This window comes from Neoarius graeffei, chromosome 4, assembly GCF_027579695.1.
Source record: "Neoarius graeffei isolate fNeoGra1 chromosome 4, fNeoGra1.pri, whole genome shotgun sequence".
NCBI lineage: Eukaryota > Metazoa > Chordata > Actinopteri > Siluriformes > Ariidae > Neoarius > Neoarius graeffei.
In genome coordinates this window covers 102,110,910-102,135,939 of record NC_083572.1, presented here as the reverse complement: position 1 = coordinate 102,135,939, position 25,030 = coordinate 102,110,910, and the positions used below count along the sequence as shown (strand labels likewise).

At 43.4% G+C, this 25,030-nt stretch overlaps 1 protein-coding gene across 1 annotated transcript in view; it reads right to left on the bottom strand.

Annotated features, from left to right (window-relative positions):
* Positions 1 to 1,858: 1,858 nt before the first annotated feature.
* LOC132885424 (gastrula zinc finger protein XlCGF26.1-like) overlaps positions 1,859 to 25,030 on the bottom strand; it is a 52,214-nt gene continuing 29,042 nt past the window's right edge. The window contains exons 3-4 of the mRNA XM_060920086.1: positions 17,318 to 18,758; positions 1,859 to 2,643 (exon numbers count right to left, since the gene is read on the bottom strand). Coding sequence (XP_060776069.1) covers positions 2,080 to 2,643; positions 17,318 to 18,655 — 1,902 coding nt within the window. The 5' untranslated portion in view covers positions 18,656 to 18,758 and the 3' untranslated portion in view covers positions 1,859 to 2,079. The remainder of the gene's footprint in view (positions 2,644 to 17,317; positions 18,759 to 25,030) is intronic.

Genomic DNA, 25,030 nt, shown 5'->3' with positions numbered 1-25,030 from the left:
AAAAGTAACATCTGACTATTTCAAATACCCATATCTTAGTGGTATGTTGGTTAATTTTCTTGATCTATGAATCACTGAAAAGCTTTTTTTAATGGCCTTTCATGAAAAGCACAATAACTCACTTCTTAAAATTTGACCCATGTGACTCGTTTTGTAATGGAGGGTCACATACGGGTGTAATGGTCAAGTGTTCATATACAGTGTGTGGCCATGTAGTGTACATGTTAACATAGTACTTATTACCTACTATGAAATGTCACGTTTTAAAGAATTGGAGCATTGCATTTTCAGAGCAAGCCATTAAATTGGGCCTTGCTGTGTACCATAGACAGGCTTGTAGTACCCGAGTCCAGGACTCGGGACTCGAGTCCGACTTGTGCCCTAATTTTAAGGACTTGTGACTGGACTTGGACTTGAGCACTGATGACTTGGACTCGTGCATTAACTGCATTCAGACTTGTAAATTGGAGACGAGAACTCGGATTTTTTCTTTTTTTTTTGTAACATGCCATAATTTGGCATAAGATATTTATATCTACGTTAATTTTTATACTAATTTAGTGCAAGAGAAGCACATTCACCTGTTCATACTTCATGTTCAGGAACAAACTAATGTTAACGGCACTAAAATGCCTGGAGAGAATGCCACTATGATTGTCCGCTTTGCTTATACAGCCTTCTCGTGCAGTGGGAAAAAAAACGTACTGCTGCGTGTTCCATATGTAGAAGAACTATCGAGGAGACGACGGGGACAACCTCGAACTTCAATCACCGTTTAGCAAGACCACACCTAGAGAAGTAAGGTGGGGTTTACATTAGACCGTATCAGCGGATCATCAGATTAACGTTTTTAAAACGATTAGTGTGCACACAGCAACACCAATACACGATTCGCGTGCACACAGCAACACCAATACACGGATACGCTCGGCTCCGCAGGCATCCTGCGCTCCAAATCACTCCACCCCTGAACAGCGAGTGCCCTCTGGAGGGTGCGCACTCCGGCCCTGCGCAGCTCACAGAGCGCGCGAGTGAAGTGCACGAGCCACGATTCGGGACTGAGCCGCTGTGTGTGTGATCCCAGCGCACATCACTTACCACTTGCAAGTGGAAGGATGGCAAGCCTAAAGACAATCATAACTACACAATGGGCAGTATTTGCATCAGTATTTGCAGTATTTTCATACTTTTATACTCTTTAATGAAAGGTGATACAAGGCGGAAGTCCGCGCCGTTTTTCAGCAGTCGCGTCACATGACCAACGCCAGCGAATCAGGAAGGTGGATGTCACAGTGACGTTGTCCAATGACGACGCCAGCTAGAGCTCAGCACAGCGTATTCTCAATGTTTACACAGCACCGGACCAGACACGATCTAGATTGAATACATGGACCCTGGCGGATTCCGTTTCCCGGCGTTTCCAGGCGGTTTAATGTAAACGGACAGTGCATCCGCGAAGAAAACGAGACAGATACGGTCTAGTGTAAACTTGGCCTAAGTGACACACTATGTTCATTGTCCTGTTGATAGCAGGGCTTGCTGACTGATGAATTAGCGAGTGTTAACCCTCTCTCATGTTATTTGCCCTATTGATAGTGGGTGGGGTTTGCTGAGCGATGAACAAGCTTTTTATCTGTAGCCTATTAACTAAACGGGGACAGCTGAGCAGTAATGTTAGTCCAACACAGTAGAAGAGACGCTTTTCACATAAAGGCAGCAACAGCCACCGTCAAATGGTGGAGTTGGAGTCTTGTTCTTAGCAGAACAGAACCCAGTGCTAGCATGTTTTAGAGAGTGTACATGTGTGACAGCTGTGTCATTTGTGTCAGACTCAACTCAGATCAATAGTGGACTCGACTCGGATTCTGAATTTTCTTTAATGACTTGAACATTGGGGATTCGAGACTGGACTCGGCCTCGAGGTTTAGTGACTCGACTACAACACTGACCAGAAAGCATATTCACAATTAATGCTCTTACACTATCATATCAACAAGCTAGGATTAAAATATCTAATCCAAACTAGAGCAATATGAAATTCAAAAGAGCAAAATCGTATTAACCATAAGACAGTAATAATTATATTTCTTGACTTGACAGATTCAGGTGTGATTCCTGTGGTGTAATACACTTGTGAGTCTTAAATACACTTGAATAAGTGAAGCTCAGTCCACAATGTGAACAATGATACGGCTTCTCTCCTGTATGAATGTACTGGTGCGTTTTGAGATTTCCACCATCACTAAAGCTCTTCCCACAATATAAGCACTGATACGGCTTTTCTCCTGTGTGAATGCGCTGGTGTAGCTGGAGATGACTCTGCTGTCTGAAACTCTTCCCACACTCTGAGCAGTGATACGGCTTCTCGCCAGTGTGGATGCGCTGATGTTGCTGGAGAGTATCCTGCCGCCTAAAGCTCTTCCCGCACTGTAAGCACTCATAGGGCTTCACTCCAGTGTGAACACGCTGGTGTAGATGGAAAGTACTCTGCTGTGTAAAACTCATCCCACATTCTGAGCAGTGATATGGCTTCTCTCCCGTGTGAAGGCGTTGGTGCTGTTGCAGGGTGTCCTCTCGGGTAAAACTCTTCCCACAATGCGAGCAGTGATACGGCTTCTCTCCTGTGTGAATGCGCTGGTGTCGCTCGAGATGTCTTCGCTCAAGAAATCTCTTCCCACACTCTGTGCAGTAATACGGCTTCTCTCCTGCATGAATGCAATGATGTGTTTCGCGAATTCCCAGATCACTAAAACTCTTCCCACACCGGATACACTGGTACAGTTCTGGGTTCGTTTCTCTCCATGCTGTGTTAATGTGGTGAACTCCAGATGAAATCTCTTCCCCACCAGAGACCTTCATGGGTACATTCTCATTTTTAATCTCCTCCGATTTCATCATAGTGACAGCTCTTGATGTGCTTGTGTGCAGAAGTTAAATTTGAGCTTTGTTTGTAGGAAAGTGAACACAAAAAGGAGGAGACTGTCAAGAGGTGCTCTCATTCCTGGAACAAAGAAAGAAAAAAAATAGCTGAAAGAAAAGAAACTCCGTGTATAAAACAAAACGTAAACCTTAAGAATAAACCTAGTCACATCATTTCATACTCTTCTAACAACATGGGAGAAGATATATTGTGGAAAAAAAAAAAAAGTTGGTGCTGATGAGCAATCCCGATAGCGAAGGCTCATACTCAGACCTCACCAAAGTCCCAATCTCAGTCTCGCTCTTCTGACTTTATTGTACCATCTCCGTCTCCCCCCTGCATGGATTTCCCTAAAAGTATGCAGAGACTGCTGCCAATGGCTGCACTCTCTTTTTCCAGCCCAAATCATTCGCGACAAGCAGTGTACCCAGTTCATCGAAAATCAACCAACAGACTGAATTGTGTTCGCCCAGGACTCTCAGCTGGCTACCAAATCTTTTTCACCATCTAAAAAATACATGACATCTCCAATCCTTCCCCCTCCCAACCTCATGGAACATACAGAGAGTCTTGTATGATGTGCTGTGGGTCCCTGCATTGGGTGTAGTTTTGAAAACAAGCTGGGACCCAATATGCCTATGCCATTCTCTATTCCTGTGTTGATAAGAAATAGAAAACATAGAGCATATTTAACCCAGGGGGTAAACCAGTCTAGTCTCCTTCCTGTTTCAAAACATCAGAGTGCCCAAGCAGATATTACTTCTAGACTTTCTGTAAAGCTAGCTCTTCTGAACGTTAGATCACTTTCAAACAAGTCATTTTTCAGGGTTTTTTCTAGAAAAAATTTAGTATGAGGGTGCTCACCATGGCGAGGGAGTGAAGCGGGGGGGGGGGGGGGGGGGGGGGGGGATGGTGCCGGTTGTCCCCCCCCCGCCGTGCAAAGCCTTTGAAAAATGCTCCAATGGGACATTCTGAGGCTATCTGAGAGGGAAATTGTAACAAATTGTCTGTCAACATTGAAAAAGAAAGAAGTAATCTTCTTCTGCCCCGGACAGTCTTTGGCGTTCTTCCGTTTCGTGCCGCGGGATGACATCTTTAAATGCCCAAGTGTCAACAAAAACAACTCGCGAACTACTTCTGTCAAAAACTCCCGCGCCGGTGGGTGAAAGGTCATTCAGTCTCGAGAAATCTCGCTCTACAAGTCAGCTGACCTTGTATGTAACCCATGTCAAATCTCACGAGAGCAGCCGCGACAAGTAAACAACTAAACAACATGGCGCCTCAGTCTGGAAAACACCAATTCGGATTGTTTTTGCACCGTCTGGCGGTGTATCTACTATGATTGGAATATTTTTGGAGCAATTATAACGTATTTGATGATCAGACACATTGTCACGTAGTGTTGCTGGGATGTTTTCACAGAGTCGGTAAGGGGGCGCACGCCGAGAGTAAGAGGGCACAGCGCCCCTGTTCCCCCGTTTAGATGAAAGCCTGATTTTTAATTAATGATCTTATCTGCAAACACAATCTTGATTTTTTTGCTTCTAACTGAAACTTGGCTGGATCAAGCAAATAGTGCTACCACCCTTATTGAAGCAGCTCCCCCAAATTTTAATTTCATGAATGCTACCCGACAGGGGAAAGGTGGAGGGATCGCAAATATATTCAAAGCCTCTTTTCAATGTAAACAATCCTCACTTGGTGATTTTACATCCTTTGAACACTTATGTGCACTTGTTACATGCTCTCCTAACATATTATTAACTATTTACAGGCCTCCGAGACATTCAGCCAAAGTTTTTCTGGAAGAGTTTGGTGAACTGTTGTCAGTCATTTGCTTAGAGTTTGACTGTCTTAGCTCTGGGAATTTTAACTTGCATGTAGATAATCCTGAAAACACTTACGCCAGAGAACTACTTGCAATTATCGACAACTTCAACCTAGTACAACATGTACAGGGGCCGACCCACTCTCGTGGTCATACCCTTGACCTCGTCATCACAAAGGGTCTTACTGTTTCTACTACTGTTGTTGACCTGGCCTTATCTGATCATTTCTGTGTTTTCTCTGATGTTTCTATGTCTCCTCACATTCAGAACAGCTCAACGACTATGGGTAGGAGAGTCATAAACGACAACAGGTGTTCTCTTTGAGCAAGCTCTCTCTCAGATTTCAACCAAAATGTCAGACTCTGCAGATGATTTACTTGTAAATTTTTAATTCAAATATGACCTAAATTATGGATGATATTGCTCCATTCAAAATCAAAAAAGAGTCAATGACAAGCAGAAAGCACCATGGAAGCAGTACCCAGCTGCTAAATAGCTAAAGAGAGAATGTAGAAAGACTGAAAGAAAATGGCGCAAATCTAAACTTCACATCCATTATCAAATCCATAAAGAGATGCTTTGTAAATATAATTATGAAATTCGTAAAGCAAGACAGTCTTTCTTCTCCAACATCAACAGGAATATGAACAATGCCCGTGTGCTATTTTCAACAGTAGAGAAGCTAACTAATCCCCCACCACAATTAATACCTGAACTTCTCCCAGTTAATAAATGCAATGAGTTTGCATCCTTCTTCAAAGGTAAAATTGATAAAATACGGCAGAATATTGCTCATAATACATCTCAGTTGCAAATAACTGAAAAGCTGCAATCACCAGTGACACAGACAGACAACTTCAACACAATGTCAGAATTTTGTTTAATTGATTACGAGACTCTTGAAAAAAACTGTACGAAATCTCAGTTCCTCAACATCTGAATTGGACATTCTGCCCACCAACTTTTTTAAGTCTGTTCTTCACCTCAATTACAGATGTGCTTCAGATCATAAATACATCCTTAGAGACTGGCATTGTTCCTGTGTCCCTGAAAAAAGCCGTTGTAAAGCCCCTACTTAAAAAAAAGGATAATCTGGATGCTTCAGTATTAAACAACTACAGGCCAATATCAAATCTACCATTCATTGGGAAAATCTTTGAAAAAATTGTCTTCAATCAATTAACTGCCTTCTTGATATCAAACAGCTGTTTTGATAACTTTCAGTCAGGATTTAGTGCCAATCATAGCACTGAAACAGCGCTGATTAAAGTTATAAATGACATACGTTTTAATACTGATGCAGGCAAAACATCGGTCCTGGTGTTACTGGACCTCAGTGCAGCTTTTGATACTGATGATCACAACATACTGCTATATCGACTTGAACACTGGGTTGGGTTGACTGGTAAAGTTATCAATTGGTTAAAATCATACTTAAAAGATAGAAGCTTCTTTGTTACCATGGGAAATTGTACCTCAACATCAATGTCCTTGACCTGTGGTGTCCCCCAGGGGTCGATTCTTGGACCATTACTATTCAACCTTTATATGCTCCCACTTGGACAAATTATCAAGAACAACTCAATTTTGTATCACTGCTATGCAAATGACACCCAAATTTATTTTGCTCCATCACCTAATGATTATGCCCCCCTTGAATGTCTCTACCAGTGTATCGACCAAATCAACAACTGGACGTCACAAAATTGTCTTCAGTTGAACACCGATAAAACAGAAGTAATTCTATTTGGGGAAAAAAGATGAAAGACTCAGGATTACCACTATTCTTGACACAAAGGGGATTAAAACAAAAGATATGGTTAAAAATCGGTGTTTGGGGGCATCGTGGCTCAGGTGGATAAGGCGTCATACCATAAATCCGGGGACCCGGGTTCGATTCCGGCCTGAGGTCATTTCCCGATCCCTCCCCGTCTCATTTCCTGTCTCTACACTGTCCTAACCAATAATAAAGGTGAAAAAAGCCCAAAAAAAATCTTTTTAAAAAAATCTTGGTGTTTTCATTGACAGCGAGCTAAACTTTGACAGTCCCATGAAAGCAATCACTAAAACGGCATTTTATCACCTAAAAAACATTTCCAAACTCCGAGGACTTATGTCAAAAAATGATCTGGAAAAATTTATACATGCCCTCATCTCTAGTAGGGTTGATTACTGCAATGGCCTTTTCACAGGCCTGCCAAAAAAGACCATCAAACGACTTCAGGTGATTCAAAATGCAGCGGCTAGGGTTCTCACACGAACAAAAAGAACAGAGCACATTACTCCAATTCTAAGGTCCCTTCACTGGCTTCCAGTAAGCTATAGAATTGACTTTGAAGTATTGCTGCTGGTGTACAAATCTCTAAATGGTACAGGGCCCAATTACCTCTCTGATATGTTGCAGCGGCCTAACCCAATCAGATCTACCAGATCGCAGCAGAAAAAATTACTGTTAAAACCTGTTGTTAAAACAAAGTGTGGTGAAGCAGCTTTTAGCTACTATGCAGTACAGCCATGGAACCAACTCCCAGAGGACATTAAAAATGCTCCTGCTGTTGGCAGCTTCAAATCTAGACTAAAGACCAAGCTGTTTTCAGATGCTTTCTGCTAACTGATTAATATTGTCATCTTTACATGTTTTAAACTTTCTTAACTTTTACAGTCTCTGCATGTTTTAAACTTTACTTAACTTTTATTCTATTTTATTCTGCTGTTTTTTTACTGAACTTTTACTTCATTTTATTATTTTATTTCTACTATTGTTTAATTCTTATTATTTTTCTTCCCCATTTATTTTATGTAATTTTATTTTCTATTGTTTACTGTTTTGCTTTTACTTCTGTAAAGCACATTGAACTGCCACTGTGTATGAAATGTGCTATATAAATAAACTTGCCTTGCCTTACATTTTTATATAATTGTAATGTTAGAAATAAGGAAAAAGTCAAAGCACTGGCCCAGAATATAGAGAGATGAAGGTTAAAGAGGTGTATAGGAAAATCCCTGGTTCTGAGCAGAGAGAAAGGAAGCCACCAGAGTAGGTGAGATGTTTACATTACATTAATGGCATTTAGCAGATGTTCTTATCCAGAGCGACATACAACATACCCAGAGCAGCCTGGGGAGCAGTTGGGGGTTAGATGCCTTGCTCATTGGCACTTCAGCCATTCCTGTTGGTCCAGGGACTCGAACCAGCGACCTTTTGGTCCCAAAGCTGCTTCTCTAACCATTAGGATTCCCCTGGTTTACAATGGTAGAAAAACCTCAGACTTGAACAGACAAAATGTGGACCTGGGGCCTGTTATAATGGTAGAAAACGCAGTTAGTGGAAAGTACCGGAAACATCCGGGGAGGAGATAAGATCTGAAAACACCCAACAGGTGAGGCTGAGAACAGGCGAGTATATAATGAATGTAACCAGGCACGGCTCATCGGTCTTCTTCCTGAGAAAGAACGCTCATGTTTTGTTGCTGTGAATCACCTGGAATAAAGCTGTTATTCTACCCTCAAGCAGACTTCAGATGAATTCTTATTTGAGAGTTTATTTGAGCATTAGAACATAAAAAGTAAAAAGAACAGGATAGAGTTTGATGACTTTTTGTCTCCATGACAACATATGGTATTAAATAGATATTAAATTAACAAACTTCACTCTAACATTTAACTAAAGAAAAATCAGCAAATGAGGACAAAATTAGCTAAAATAATTATGCTAATAACTGCTAGCGAGCCACTGAAACTATCAGGTAAAACAGAGAGTAGAATTTAAAAGAAATAAACTCACTATAGTGTTAATCATCATTTAATAAACTGCAACAACAAACTACCACTCTCACCAGGGCTGAATACGAAATGGAGCGCTGTTAGCTAAATAGTGCACTAGACAGGGCGCACATACTAGTAATTCATACCCTATGTAGTGCACTTAGATGAGAAACAGAAGTGGATTTGGAATTCAGCCACTAGCTCAGCTAGCAAGTATTAGCATGCTAAAGCTGGCTTTAAAACCGAACACAGTTGACCATTTCAGATACAGACACAATAACTATTTTTTAACGTGAAGAGATCTAATTATACTTATAATCCTGTAAAAATATACGGTATATATTTTAATCTTCAAATCAGAAGACTCACCTGACTCTTCTGCAGAATCGCAACATTGCTGCTTCTTCTTCTTCCACCTGGGTTTATTGGCTGTTTATAGTTTTTGTGAGCATTACTGCCCCCTACCGCAGTGATTGTGTATTTCACCAGAGGCATATTCGCCTCAGTCTTTTCATTTCTTTTTTCCCCCCCTCTCTTAAAGTGCATATCCTGGACCATCTCATTATCTCTAGCCGCTTTATCCTTTTCTACAGGGTCGCAGGCAAGCTGGAGCCTATCCCAGCTGACTACGGGCAAAAGACGGGGTACACCCTGGACAAGTCGCCAGGTCATCACAGGGCTGACACATAGACACAGACAACCATTCACACTCACATTCACACCTACGGTCAATTTAGAGTCACCAGTTAACCTAACCTGCATGTCTTTGGACTGTGGGGGAAACCGGAGCACCCGGAGGAAACCCACACGGACACGGGGAGAACATGCAAACTCCACACAGAAAGGCCCTCGCCGGCCACGGGGCTCGAACCCGGACCTTCTTGCCGTGAGGCGACAGCGTTAACCACTACACCACCGTGCCGCCTATCCTGGACTAATTTTGTTTTTTTTTAATATGAAAGTATGTCCCTTTACACACTCATCCAGAAGGGTAATTTTGCACAAGGCCACCTGTCTACAGCAGAAAAAAAATTAAATAACAAAACGCGTCTGGAAAAATCCCAAGGGAGTCTGGAGACAGATTCGTGATGTCACCTGCGAAAGTGCCAGCAGGCTGCAAGAGCTTTGCACGGTTTAAGTGCACAGTCTGTGTAGCCCAAGCGCTCCCATTTCTCTCTCATTGTCCGGTCTGTTGGGAAACGATGAGTACTAATCCCATCATGATTGGTGTTGCTACACCCTCCTACGATACATCTGTTAACCATTTTAACAATTACGCAATAACGTTGAAGAAATTTGCAGAAAACCACCAGGTCATTTTCTCATAAACAAACCAGCGCTGACGTAGGATTTAAAAGGAGGCATCGCGCACGCGACGTCACGAAAATCAGTGTTTGCTGGGAAATCCAAATGGCAAGTTTTTTCCGAAGCGGACAAATTCACTTCAAATGGCTTGATTTCAATTTTTCTGGTATTGCGCAAGGTAAAAAAATTACACAAAATGCAAAATGTGACAGATATTTGACCAAAGTTTAATATAAAATAGGAGAATTACATTGATCTTGCTCCTGAATTTACCCGTGATATGCACTTTAAGCCAGTATCTCACTGGGCTGCGAAAGCTTGCAACAAATTGTGAACGTCATTTGTGAGAGTGTTTCAAAAGTGTCTTGAAACATTCGCGGGGCTTCTCAATTTCCTCACATGAGTTGCAAAGTGTCGCTCCTTCATCGCTGTAATTTTGAACATGTTCAAAAAATTTGTGCAACAAAATTTCTCTCAAAATAGCCGCAAATGCGTCGCTGGCGTCACAAAGCTGTCACGAACCCTTCTCAAGTCAGTTTCCATGAGGCTTCCTCTACTTCCCTGCCTGCGAAGGGAAAGCCAGTATCTCACTGGGCTGCGACAGCCTGCGACTAGTTGGAGACACAACAATTGCGATAAAATATGCGAGTATCAATTCAGTGTGAATCCAAGTGAAAATTGTCGCTAATTCGCATATTTTATCGCAATTGCTGTGTCTCCAACTAATCGCAGGCTGTCGCAGCCCAGTGAGATACTGACTTTAGCCGCCACGTTTATGATCATCAGCAGGAAAGTTTGTTTTGTTTTATCTGTAACCGCTTATCCCATTCAGGGTCGCAAGCTGGAGCCTATCCCAGCTGACCATGGGCGAGAGGCAGGGTACACCCTGGACAAGTCGCCAGCTCATCGCAGAGCTGACACACACATAGAGACACAAACAACCATTCACACTCACGGTCAATTTAGAGCCACCAAAGATAACCTGCATATCTTCGGACTATGGGAGGAAACCCACGCAGACATGGAGAACATGCAAACTCCACACAGAAAGGCCCTCGTCGGGTTTGAACCCAGAACCTTCTTGCTGTGAGGCGACAGTGCTAACCACTACACCACCATACCACCCCAGCAGGAAAGTGATGGCTGAAAATTCTGAGAAGTGACACCTACAAAAACATTGATCATTGTTTTTATTCATACCACGCTCCAGTAAAGATACACACAGATCTAAAGTCAACACAGACATTGCCAAATCTAACATTTACAGATGTTTACGGATATATAATCCACATTATTATTCAGAAAACTCACTGGCATAGCAACAAACAACATTACACATTAAATCCTTCCCACACCTGGCACCTATAAATGCTCAGATAATTTGGTCAGCTTAGTATTGCTGTGGAAACTTGCTCATCTCAAGAAGAGTCAAAAAGTCGAGGAGTTGCAGAAAATAGATTTTTATTGGCTCAAACAACAAAAGCCAAGTCAGTCTGCAGAGTGATCTCCTCTATAATGACAGAATTTTTAAAAGTATACAGTTCTAAAATACCATAGTTCACACACAATATGACATTGCCAATAATCTTATTGCTGGGTTTCAGTCACGTAACTTTTCTTAGCGGTTTTACCAGAAGTGAAATAGCTGGTGGTCTAAAGGCTGCTGTAGTGCAAACAACAAGCGATAGCTTATCAGAGTATGCTCATAATCTAGAAGCCACTGCTCACTTTAGATATATTCAGAAGATTGCCATGTGCAATGGAATCGACCCCTACAGTTTGGGAAAGGAGGATTTGTCATCCGATCTTGAAAACTACCCTTCAGTCAAGTTCCCTGACATCTCGAACTATCTGGTGTTGCAGACATCCTTCTACACCGCAAAACAGATGAAAGCGTGGAAGAGCATGGAGGCTTGCAACTTTTTTGTATGTGGCTGGGTAAAGGACCTCGGTATCAAGTCGCTGCTGAATTAATCCTGGATTGTTTTTGCCCGTGTAAATATGTATTTTTAAGCTTTTAGTTTGCGTCTTTACAACGAAGCACTGCAAGTTGAAGTGTAAACAAACAACAGTTGGCTTGATTCTCACTTGTGTTGGCTCTTATCTCTCAGGTAAACCATTCACAAAGATCATCAGAAACTCCTTTAAAAGACCTGGATCTTAGTTAAACAAGATGGAGAAGTGATCACAGCGCACTGTAACTGTATGGCTGGGTAAGAATTTTGTCGCGACCTTCATGCATATGGACTTTGTGAGGAGTAAACAAAGAAACAGCTGGGCACTTTAGCACTACATGATTTAAAAAAGTACCATAAAATAATGACACCTAGCAAGAAAATTACTTGGAAAACACTAACGACACAGCTGAGAGGGAAATACAAACCTTTCCCGAAGTGATCACTGCAAACTCGAGCATGTTTCGATTTTGTGCCCTTCGATTTCAGTGAGAGGTTTAAAAGACACCTCTCTCAATGCCTTTTTGTGAAATCCTGTGGTGTTCATTCACCCTTTTTATTAGTTCACGGGGAACCCTGAAGACACTGATCAGTTTCACGGTTCGATCGATTCGAACAACCTAAAACAACGCAAGCGTAAGGCATTTTTCATGCAAGCAATGCACCTTCTCCATACAAACGCTTTGTCAACTGAGCTTTGGTAGACCACCAGCTAAAGCTTTGAATAACTAATGAGGCAGATGTGACGTCATGTGAAATGCCAGTGAATTGCTGGGTTTCACATCAACCCTTGCCAGATTTCCTCCATCATTTTCCATTGGTCAGTACATGTCTCTATCTTATTTCTATTAGGAATTTGATGACTCCTTTCTATATACTTCCAAAAACACTTTCATTTATTTCTATATTATTTGTAATTAAAATTATTTATACTTATATAAATCACTTGTAAATTAAGTATGAAGACCCCAAAAAGACATTTAATTTTAATTCACAGCTACCCAAAGAGATCAGAAGACACTTGCCATTTATTATTTAAACAAGCTTTTTCAGGAATATACAAAAAAAAAAAAAACTTCCACCAGTTGTATGAAACATTTTTCAGACAAAGTGGTTAACATTTAATCCAAAATTATAATTTTAAATGAGGCTCATTAATTCTAATAATTGTTTACAAATTACAGCAAAAGGCACAGATGAGGAAACTGGGGCTTGTTGTGCACCAGAGTGTAATTCATGATGAATTACTCGTCAAGTATTCAGGATTTTTCAAAAGATTGAGTCAAGATCAGGAGCAATATGAATGGCAAAAATTTTTTTAATAACTTTTCATTTACACATTTTCTTTACAACACAATTGTAGATTACAATACCAGCCATACACATAGATGTAATACAACATATTCTACTGGCAATGTTAATTACATAAATAAAAACTTTCACATACTATATCTCTTTGATAACACAAGTTGTCTACTACATTTATAACCTATTGTAAGTTATGAGGCTAATTCATTTGTGAATATGGAGGTGCAGAACAGTAATGTGATGCTGAGGATTATTAATCTAAGGTGTCCTGTAAAAGTATTCATCCCTGCTGGTGGTTGTTCCATTTTGTCACATTACAAACTGGAATTAAAATGGATGGGGCGGGGGGGGGGGGAGAGAAGTACCATTTGATTTACACAACATGCCTACCACTTTAAAGGTGCAAATTGTTTTTTGATTGTGACAATAATTAAAGGAGATACGCAGAACCATGGCCTCACTTTGTTTATAAATGCCTTGAGACCTCAAGAATGGCATAAGAATAGTTTTAAGCGTTACGATTAAAATGATTCATATAGGTAGAGGTCTGAGTGAATGACCTTGACATCTGTGACATCACCGCAGTAAGGCTGTCAGTCTCATTGCCATTTTTGCTATACTAAAACACAGAGCTGACTGCAACTTCAATATTCTATTTTGAGCTAATTTATCACCATGCCATGTAGATGTGTTGCTGGCCGGTGCAGCAACACGACAGAAGGTGGATTTACGTTGCATTCATGGCCCAAGAATGTTCAAACTGCAAAGATTTGGAAGCGTTCTGCGAGAAATTCATGGGCAAATTGGGCATCTACGAAGTGGTCTCTTCTCTGCACATTTTACTGATGACTCATACAAAAGCTCTGATTTGTTGAGGTGCGTTGGCTATAAGCCCATACTGAAAGAGGGTGCAGTACCAACAATTAAAGGAAAAGAAAACTACAAGAAAAGGAAAGTAAGTTCAGTTGCACCAGTTCTCCCGGAGTGTGAGCCGAGCAGTAATGGCAGAGTACTCAGTATGGAGAAAATGGAGAATGAGTGGACCAGTTGTCAAATTTCTTTGCTGGATATGCTTGCCTCAGCAGCAATATCTCGCCCTTACGTGGAAGAAGCAAATGAACAAAGAATTGAAAATCAGATTGTTTCAAGACAATCGGCCACAAGATCGGCCTTCAAGAAGCAAGAACATAGATGGGTAAGATGTGACTCTCATTTGGTTACATCACAACACCACTCGTTGTTTACCTGCATTCAGATTAATACATGTAACTCAGGGGTGTCCAAACTGATCCATAAAGGGCCGTGTGGCTGCAGGTTTTCATTCCAGCCATGCAGCAACACACCTGACTTGGCTCATTCAATCAACTGAACTGTCTTCACACAGTCAAATACTTGCAGCCACACCCACCCTTGATTAAAGGGTGGGTGTGTCAGTTGATTGAATAAGCCAAATCAGGTGTGCTGCTGCATGGCTGGAATGAAAACCTGCAGCTACACGGCCTTTTATGGATCAGTTTGGACACCCGTGATGTAACTTGTATTGTGTTAAGTTACCGGTATAAGATTATTTAATTTGCTTCAGAATATGATTATCTCAGTTCATCTGATTATTTAATTCGCCTTTTACGTTTTATCAGTAAAAATGTATGCATGTACATAAGTTATAACACCTATCCTGTTTTAATGAGAGTCACATGAGACTGTCAGTTCAATTCCATCCAATTCTCTAGACGGCTTTGTTCTCTGGCTTTATTTCGTAAGGTGGGGGCCTCCATGGCTAACGTGTTACTATCGGATTCACTTTCCGATGGTTCAAACTGATACGGTTCTACATGTATAGCAGTAGCATGTACACACACTCCAATTTCTGGACTATCACAGCCAGATCTATCTGAGGAATCTGAAGAATCTCCAATAAATCCGAATGAAGAGGCCACTGCAACCACTCTCGCCTGCTGAGTCTGGCTTTGGTCTATAGCTGTCAAAGGCCTCGGCCTTAAAACCAGTTACCACAGTGACGTCACGCACTCAGGGCAGGCTGGCTAAACAGGGCAGCTCAAATGCCAACTTCGCGGTCGATTTTAACTCTCAAAAATACATTTTTTTTATTCCCAATTATGCAGCATACAAGAATTAAGGATGGAGATACTATCCACTCAAAAATGTATTTAAAAATAAAAGGTTCTGTGTATCACCTTTAAGATGGGAAAAAAAAATCTGAAGTGTGCATTGGTATTCACCCCCGCAAAGTCAATACTTTGTAGAGCCACCTTTTGCTGCAATTACAGCTGCAGGTCTCTTGGGGTATGTCTCTATTAGCTTAGCACATCTAGCCACTAGGATTTTTGCCCATTCCTCAAGGCAAAACTGCTCCAACTCCTTCAAGTTAGATGGGTTGCGTTGGTGTACAGCAATCTTCAAGTTCTGCCACAGATTCTCAATCAGATTGAGGTCTGGGCTTTGATTAGGCCATTCTAAGACATTTAAATGTTTCCCTTTAAACCACTCCAGTGTAGCTTTAGCAGTATGTTTTGGGTCATTGTCCTGCTGGAATGTGAACATCCCAGTCTCAAACCTCTGACTGACTCAAACAGGTTTTCCTCCAGAATTGCTCTGTATTTAGTGCCATCCCGCTTTCCTTCAGTCCTGACCAGCTTTCCTGTCCCTGCAGATGAAAAACATCCCCACAGCATGATGGTGCCACCACCATGCTTCACTGTAGGAATGGTGTTCTCATGGTGTTGGGTTTGCACCACACATGGCATTTACCATGATGGGCAAAAAGATCAATTTTAGTCTCATTTGACCAAAGACTCAATAAAAAAAAGACCTTGAATCTTCTTCCATGTGCTCGGGGAGTCTGCCACATGTTGTTGGGCAAACTCCAAATGTGTTTTCTTAAGCAATGGCTTATTTCTGGCCACTCTTCCATAAAGCCCCACTCTATGGAGTGTACGGCTTAAAGTCATCCTATGGACAGATGCTCCCATCTCTGCTGTGGATCTTTGGTGTTTTTGTTGCATCTCTGATTAACACCCTCCTTGCCTGGTCTGCAAATTTTGGTGGGTGGGGCCTTCTTTTGTCAGGTTTGTAATGGTGCCGTATTCCTTCCATTTTGCTGTAATGGATTTAATGGTGCTCTCTGGGATATTCAAAGTTTGGGATTTTTTTTTTTATAACCCAACCGTGATGTATACTTCTTCACAACTTTGTCTCTGACCTGTTTGGAATACTCCTTGGTTCTCATGTTGCTTGCTCAGTAGTGTTGCAGTCAGGGTCCTTCCAGAACAGGTTGATTTAGGCAGACATCATGTGACACTTTGATTGCACACAGGTGGATCTTAAATCAACTAATTATGTGACCTATGAAATGAACTGGTTGTACAAGCCCTTATTTAGGAACTTCAAATGAAAAGGGGGTGAATACCTATGCACACTCCAGATTTCTGGGGGGGAGGGGGGTTTCATCCTAATTATTGTTTGTGTCACAATAAAACAAATTTCACATTTAAAGTGGTAGGCATGTTGTGTAAATTAAAAGGTGCAAACCCCCCAATTCTATTTTAATTCCAGCTTGTAATGCAACAAAACAGGACAAACACCAAGAGGAATGAATACTTTTGCAAGACACTGTATCTAGCCTATGTTTCCATACCTAGTTCTTAAGCTCATTGAATAAGGCTGACCATTCCCTTAAAAATCTGTGTGCTTGTTCTAGCAATATACTCTTCAATGTTCATAATATGACTAATATTTACACATATGAAAGTAGGTTGTTTATTATTTCGTCTACATTTAGAAACAGCGTATGAAAGGCATAGTTCATAAATCATGCGTCACAGTCAGGCATTTTAGCCAACTTTGGAACTCTATTTCCGGTTAAATGACACCTATAATATGATGCCCAAGATATGGTGAGCCAGTACTACATTGTCCATAGCAAGTTTCAGTTTTATCAACAAATGCACACTGGTTTTGCATTGTTTGATTCAGAAATTATTAAAAAAAAAAAAAAAAAGAAAGACTTTGCAGTCACAATTTTTCTTCCTTCATATTTTATTAAAAAATAATCAATCTGAATTTAAATTATGAAACTAAATGTTATGAATCAAAGAGAATTGTGACTAGAGTGTATTGTTACACCCCTAATATTATTATATTCATTACATTTCTTGAAAAATTCATGTGTGACACACCGATAGCTCCGCTGTAATGCACTTGTGTGTCTTAAATACATTTAAATAAGCAAAGCTCAGTCCACACTGTGAGCAGTGATACGGTTTCTCTCCTGTGTGAATGCGCTGATGTGTTTTTAGAGTAGCCTTTTGCGAAAAAATCATTCCACACTCTGTGCAGTAATAGGGCTTTTCTCCTGTGTGAATACGCTGGTGTGCTCGGAGAGTGCCTTTAACCTTAAAGCTTCTTCCACACTGAGAGCAGTGATACGGCTTCTCTCCTGTGTGAACGCGTTGGTGTTTTTTGAGAGTTCCTCCATCACTAAAGCTTCTTCCACACCATGAGCAGTGATATGGCCTCACTCCCGTGTGAATGCGCTGGTGTTTTTTGAGAGTTCCTCCATCACCGAAGCTTTTTCCACACCATGAGCAGTGATACGGCTTCACTCCCGTGTGAATGCGCTGGTGTATTTTGAGAGTTCCTCCATCACTAAAGCGTTTCCCACACTGTGAGCAGTGATACGGCTTCTCTCCCGTGTGAATGCGCTGGTGTGTTTTGAGAGTTCCTCCGTCACTAAAGCTTTTTCCACACTGTGAGCAGTGATACGGCTTCTCTCCTGTGTGAATGCGCTGGTGTCTTCTTAAAGTTCCTGCTCCACGAAAACTTGACCCACACTGTGAGCAGTGATACGGCTTTTCTCCTGTGTGAATGCGCTGGTGTTTTTTGAGAGTTCCTCTATCAGTAAAGCTTTTTCCACACTCTGAGCAGTGAAATGGCTTCTCTCCTGTGTGAATGCGCTTGTGTTTCACAAGATTTCCTCTCTCAGTAAAACTCTTCCCACACTCTGAGCAGTGATATGGCTTCTCTCCTGTGTGAATGCGCTGGTGCGTTTTGAGAGTTGCTCTATCACTAAAGCTTTTTCCACACTGTGAGCAGGGATATGGTTTCTTTCCTGTGTGAATGCGCTGGTGTCTTTTGAGAGCTCCTGCTCTACTAAAACTTGACCCGCACTCTGAGCAGTGATGCGGCTTCTCTCCTGTGTGAACACGCTGGTGTCTTTTGAGAGTTCCTCCATCACTAAATCTTTTTCCACACTGTGAGCAGTGATACGGCTTCTCTCCTGTGTGAATGCGCTTGTGTCTCACAAGATTTCCTCGCTCAGTAAAACTCTTTCCACACACTGTGCAGTTATGCAGCTTCTCTCCTGTATGAACGCAATGGTGCATTTCGGGATTTCCCATATCACTAAAACTCTCCTCCCACTGAGAACACTGGTACATTTCCGGCTTCACTTCTCTCCACGTGGTGTTAATGTCGTGAATTCCAGATGAAATCTCTTGGCCCCTGAAGATTCTCACAGGTACAGTCTCATTTTTAATCTCCTCTGATTTCATCATAGTGGCAGCTCTTGCTGTGCTTGTGTGACCAAGTTAAATTTGATATTTGTTTGTAGGAAAGTGAACACAAAAATGAGGAGGCTGTCAGGTGTTGTTCTCATTCCTGGAACAAAGAAAGAAAAAAAATACTTTAAGCACTGCAAAAAATAACCCACAAGAATAAATCTATAACCATAAGTCATTAATTTTGGTATGTAGTCTGCATTTATTTCTTTTTACATTTCATAAGGATTCAATCATTTAGTCACATCATTTCACCCTTTTGTCATAATAAGGCAGAAAATACTTGGGGCAGCGGGGGCATGATCGAGCGTCAGCTATGGATGGCGAGGAGTAAGGTAGAACCAACAGGTATCATAATGAGTTTCACCTGTTTGATTACTCACAATTTACTTGTATGTTTTTGGTGTTCTTTCAGAGGTAGAAGCTGGTAATCGGAGAGAGCGCTAACCAACGTCGTGCGCGCGCGCATGTGTTAAAAGTAGGAAGTAAAGTCACTGAAAACTGATAAAGTAAAAAAATAAAACAACTTGAGTTGTCGAGCCTGTCTCCCAGTTCCTCATTCTCTAACCTACAAGTGTGTTACACTGGTGGCAAAACCCAGGAAAGAAGAAAAAGCACCATCATGGAATCCACACCAGTCCTAGAGATCCTCCAAGACCCTCATCAGCAACTACAAAGCTCATCATCAGGCCCTTGTCACACTGTGCACAGAACAGGAGCAGTACTTACAGTCTTTGCTCCAGGCCGAGGACCTGCAAGTGACCCAGAGCCTGGTCCAACTAGTGGGGGTACTTCAGCAACTGCTCCTACAGATACTGCAGTCAAACCCCACATGCTACTACTTAAGATGAGGCCGAAGGACAACCCAGGTGTTTATTTAGCTGTTTGAGGATGTCGATGAAGCATGCTTGTGGCAAACCACCTCCCAGTGAAGGAAGCCCAGCTCGCAGCTCAAACAGCTCCCAATCCTGGAGTATCTGGACCTGAAGCGGGCTATTCTGCAGCAGGAGTGCCTCCACATGCTGGCATACAGCGAGCTCAGCCACCTATTCACCTTTGCCCCAACAGCTCCAAGATGCCTGACAACAGCAGCTGCTGCCTGGAGAGTGTAATGGCGAAGACATAATCGACCAAGTGGCACTGAAGCAGTTTGTCGTTCAACTCCTGAGAAGAATGTCTGCCTGGGTTCAGTACCACCGAGCAGTATTGCTAGAGGAGGCAGTCTGGTTGGTGGAGCACCATCTACGGGCATTTCCAGGTGCAGACACTCCAACCCCTTCTCCCTCTCTTTGCCCCCCACCCCTAATCCTGGCACCATGGAAAGAGAGGCCAATTCCCATGAAGTCCACTCCCGATACCTGTGTCCTTCCCAGCTTTCCCTCATCCTTTGTACCTCTGTGCCAATGCTGCCACTAACTCCCTCTCTCTCCCCACAAGTGGAACCATCAATGCTCACCAAAACCAGGACAAAACCTGGGTGGGGCTGCAGGCACAGCAGTAAAGCCAAGCACTTCCCCTGATTGAGCAGGAGTGTACCGTGTGGCAGTGAGTATTTAAAGGGGTTCACACATCAGGCCTTCGTCAACTTGGGCTGTAATCAGACCACAGTTCATCAAAACCTGATTCAAGGTGGGGCACTGGGAAACACACAACTGGTGAAGGTAAGGTGTGTACACGGGAATGTTCACAAGTATCTACTGGTGCCCGTGGCGATCCAGTTCAGGGACAAAAAGCATAATGTGGAGACAACAGTTAGTCCTCACCTCACACATCCATTAATGCTGGGAACAAATTAGCCACAGTTTAAAATGTTAATAAAGCACTTATTTGTGGATAGGTCCTGCTGTAGCATAACTCGGGGGGGAATTCTGGTGCAGCATTATCTGGGGAGGTGGTCCCAGGGCCATCTATGTCAGCTCTGCATCCGGATGGCACAGAGAGTGGGGAGGTCTCTACCCTTCTGCTCTCAGTCAATATTTTCCTTTGGGATTTCCCATTGGAGCAGTTGCAAGACGAAACTCAGAAGGCACACGTTTGACCAACTGAGAGTAATTGATGGTCAAAATATCCAGCCAAACACTGCATGCTCCTACCCAATTTTTTTTAAATTAATGATAGGCTACCTAACCTGTATGTCTTTGGACTGTGGGGGAAACCGGAGCACCCGGAGGAAACCCACGCGGACACGGGGAGAACATGCAAACTCTGCACAGAAAGGCCCTCGCCGGCCACGGGGCTCGAACCCGGACCTTCTTGCTGTGAGGCGACAGCGCTAACCACTACACCACCGTGCTGCCCGGTGGAAAACCTGTCTTTTAAATTTATGAAAATTACTCACCAAAATTGAAGTTAAAAGTTTAGTATTTACCTTAGTTTTTTGCCTTTTTGGTGGCAATCTTTCAGTCATTCCTTAGTTGACATTCAAGGAATAAATTGCAAAAAACAAGCTGGAGGTTTTTTATTTTAAATATTGAACTCAACACTTACCTCAACCAATACTAAAATGAAATAAATAGTATAATGTAACAAAATAATGATAAAATATCATAATTAGATGCAAGAAACCACTTAAGGTAACACCAAGGCAACTAACAATAATGAAAAAGCATTACCCTAATTGATGCAAAGCCTGCATGCCCTATCCGAACATTTAATTCTGCATGGCTTCCTGAAAAAAAACAAGTGCCCTATCGTAAGGGAAGTCATTGGGTTCAGGACCATTTATGGAGATTCGTAAGTAGGCTGCCAGGTGTTCCCCTTGGAGTCTATTACTGAAGTCTGTTTTAATCTATGGATAAAAAAGTGCATTTTCTTCATCAAAGCACTAAAAATTTCCATTACATCAAAAAAAATATATACAAAGGAATACTGAATTTCTACGTGTTTACCCTATTCATAGCTGAGAGATCCCGCTCGCAATTCTACTTCGCCAATAAAGCTAATAAAGATGTTTCTTAAAATATTCAGATTTTATGCTTCAGATAGCATCAACTAGGCATCCCCGCAAGTATAACATTTTATTTAGGCTAGTGGGAAATCCTTATTTATTGTGAATGTCAAGCCATTATTAATAACTTGCATGAATGCTGAAGCGGGATAAACGGGATAATGCAATAAGGCCGGTTCCTCGCGTCAAGCTGCTACTGTATGCATCAAAATTGGTTTATAGCCTGACTCAGGGATGTCCGTGTAACAGTTCGTGTAGGTGGGTGGAGCACAGAAGGACGGCAGGCCAGAACTGAGTTCACAAAACTCTTTTCATTTAGCTTTTCAGCTTCTATATTTACTCTCGCACACACATCAGTCGTCTTGTTGGGAAGAGAGCTCCCTCTGCTCTCGCTCTCTCTCCCTAAATAGGGCGCGGTCACTGGGGAAGACACACAAACATTAATTAACGTCAGGTGTGGTGATTCTGCCACTTACCTTCCCTGACTCCGCCCTTCGGTCACAGACCGAAGCTTGACCACACCCCCGCTGCCACATACCCCCACCGCCCGACTCAGGCCGGGCGGCTGTCCGGTCTGCAGCTGACTCCCCCCCCCCCCCCCCCCCCCCTTTGACGGGAGAGGAAGTCCGCCACGACCATCTGCGCCCCCGGCCTGTGGATCACCTTGAAGTTGAACGGTTGGAGTGCCAGATACCAATGGGTGATCCGCGCGTTGGCATCCTTCACGCGGTGGAGCCACTGGAGGGGCGCATGGTCTGAACAGAAGGTAAAAGGGCGCCCCAGCAGGTAGTAATGGAGGGCGAGGACCGCCCACTTGATTGCCAGGCACTCTCTCTCAATCGTGCTGTAGCGCCCCTCACGCACCGACAGCTTGCGACTGATACAGTACTGGGCGATCCTCCCCCTCCAGGGACAAAACAGCCCCCAGCCCTCTGTCCGACGCATCCGTCTGTAACAAAGGGGAGAGAAAAGTCAGGGGAGTGTAAAAGTGGCCCCCCACACAGTGCAGCCTTTACCTTAGAAAAAGCCCGCTGGCATTGCTCCGTCCACTGGACCGGATCTGGTGCCCCCTTCTTAGTCAGATCAGTCAGCGGGCTGGTGACGTCCAAATAATTAGGTATAAACCTACGATAATAGCCAGCCAGCCCCAGGAACTGTCTCACCCCCTTTTTGGTCTTGGGCCTCGGGCAGGCCGCAATTGCTGCTGTCTTGTTAATTTGGGGACGCGCCTGCCCGTTGCCCAAGTGGAAGCCCAGATACCATACTTCCACCCGCCCAATCGCACACTTCTTCAGGTTGGCTGTGAGACCCGCTCGCCTCAGCGACCTAAGGACGGCCCTCAGATGTTCGAGGTGCCTCGGCCAGTCATTACTATAGACGATGATGTCGTCGAGATAGGCAGCCGCATAGGTGGCGTGGGGGCAGAGGACCCTATCCATCAGCCGCTGAAACGTAGCGGGCGCCCCAAACAGCCCAAAAGGAAGTATGACAAATTGGTGTAAGCCGAACGGTGTGGAAAAGGCCGTTTTTTCTCGGGATAATGGAGTCAAGGGGATCTGCCAATAACCCTTTGTTAAATCCAGTGTTGAGTAAAAATGAGCCGTGCCTAGCCGATCGAGCAACTCATCAATATGAGGCATTGGGTACGCGTCGAATTTAGACACCGCGTTGACTTTTCTATAGTCTACACAGAACCGGACCAACCTGTCGGCCTTGGGTACCAAGGCCACCGGGCTGCTCTAGTCACTGTGGGACTCCTCAATGATGCCCATTTCGAGCATGGCCTCGAGTTCTTCCTGAACCACTTTTTTTTTGTGCTCGGGTAACCTGTAAGGGCAGCTACGCACTACCACCCCCGGGGGCGTCTCAATGTGGTGCTCTATGAGGTTGGTGCGGCTGGGCAGGGGTGAGAACACGTCCGAAAACCCTGTCTGCAACTGGGCAACCTCCGTGAGCTGGGTCAGGGAGAGGTGGTCTCCACAGGGGACCGGAGAGGTACATGATGCCAATGTTCCCTTTTGAACCTCCGGCCCCAGCTCCGCCTTCTCCGGAACCACCGACACCAACGCCACGGGGACCTCCTCATTCCAGAGTTTGAGCAGGTTGAGGTGGTAAATCTGTAGCGCCCCACCCCTATCCGTTCGCCTCACCTCATAGTCAACGTCCCCGACTCGCCGTGTGACCTCAAAGGGTCCTTGCCACTTGACGACCAATTTGGAGCTCGATGTGGGCAACAGTACGAGTACTTTATCTCCCGGTGCGAACTCCCTAAGGCGCGTACCCTTGTCGTACAGGCGGGTTTGTCGTTCTTACTTACTTAGAAACTTTAATGTCCTTAAAAAGGCAATTTGTCTTACAGCACAACACAAAACGAGACACCAGCCACCATCATATCAAACATCCCAACACAAACACACATAAAACACAACAAAAACACACCATGTCCATTGCACCAACTAAAAAAAAAAAAAAAAAAAAAAAAAAAAGGTTCTTGGGCCTGCCACAAATTCTCCTGAGTTAGGTGCGTGAGCGTGTGGAGTTTTGCGTGCAGGTCAACAACGTATTGGATTTCATTTTTACTTGGTGAAGGTCCCTCCTCCCAATTTACCCGCAGCACATCTAGAATGCCACGCAGCTTACGCCCGTATAACAATTCAAACGGGGAGAACCCCGTGGAGGCTTGGGGGACCTCTCGCACTGCAAATAGCAAGGGTTCGAGCCATTTATCCCAATTACATGCGTCCTCACTTATGAATTTTTTAATTATATTCTTGAGGGTGCGATTGAACCGTTCAACTAAACCATCCGTTTGTGGGTGATACGTGCTGGTGCGGATCGGCTTAATACCCAACAACCCATACAGTTCGTTCAGTGTACGTGACATAAACGAGGTGCCTTGGTCAGTCAGAATCTCTTTCGGGATTCCAACTTGGGAGATGACGCGGAAGAGTGCCTCCGCAATACTGCGTGCTGAGATATTGCGAAGAGGCACTGCTTCCGGGTATCGCGTTGCATAATCCACCAGAACTAATATAAAGCGGTACCCTCGTGTTGACCGATCTAATGGCCCGACGAGATCCATCCCAATTCTTTCGAACGGGGTCTCGATTAACGGTAGAGGGCGCAAAGGTGCTTTTGGAATGGCCGCTGGATTTACTAACTGGCATTCACGGCACGTCGTACACCACCTATGGACGTCGCCGCGAATCCCTGGCCAATAGAACCGGGCCATTATTCGGGCTAGTGTTTTATCCTGCCCTAAGTGTCCAGCCATGGGATTAAAGTGAGCCGCCTGGAATACCAATCCCCGGCGGCTCTTCGGAATTAAAAGCTGCATGACTCGCTCTTTAGTCCGAGTGTCCTGGGTCACTCGGTATAATCTATCCTTCATAATTGCGAAGTAGGGGAAGGACGGGGTGGTGTTT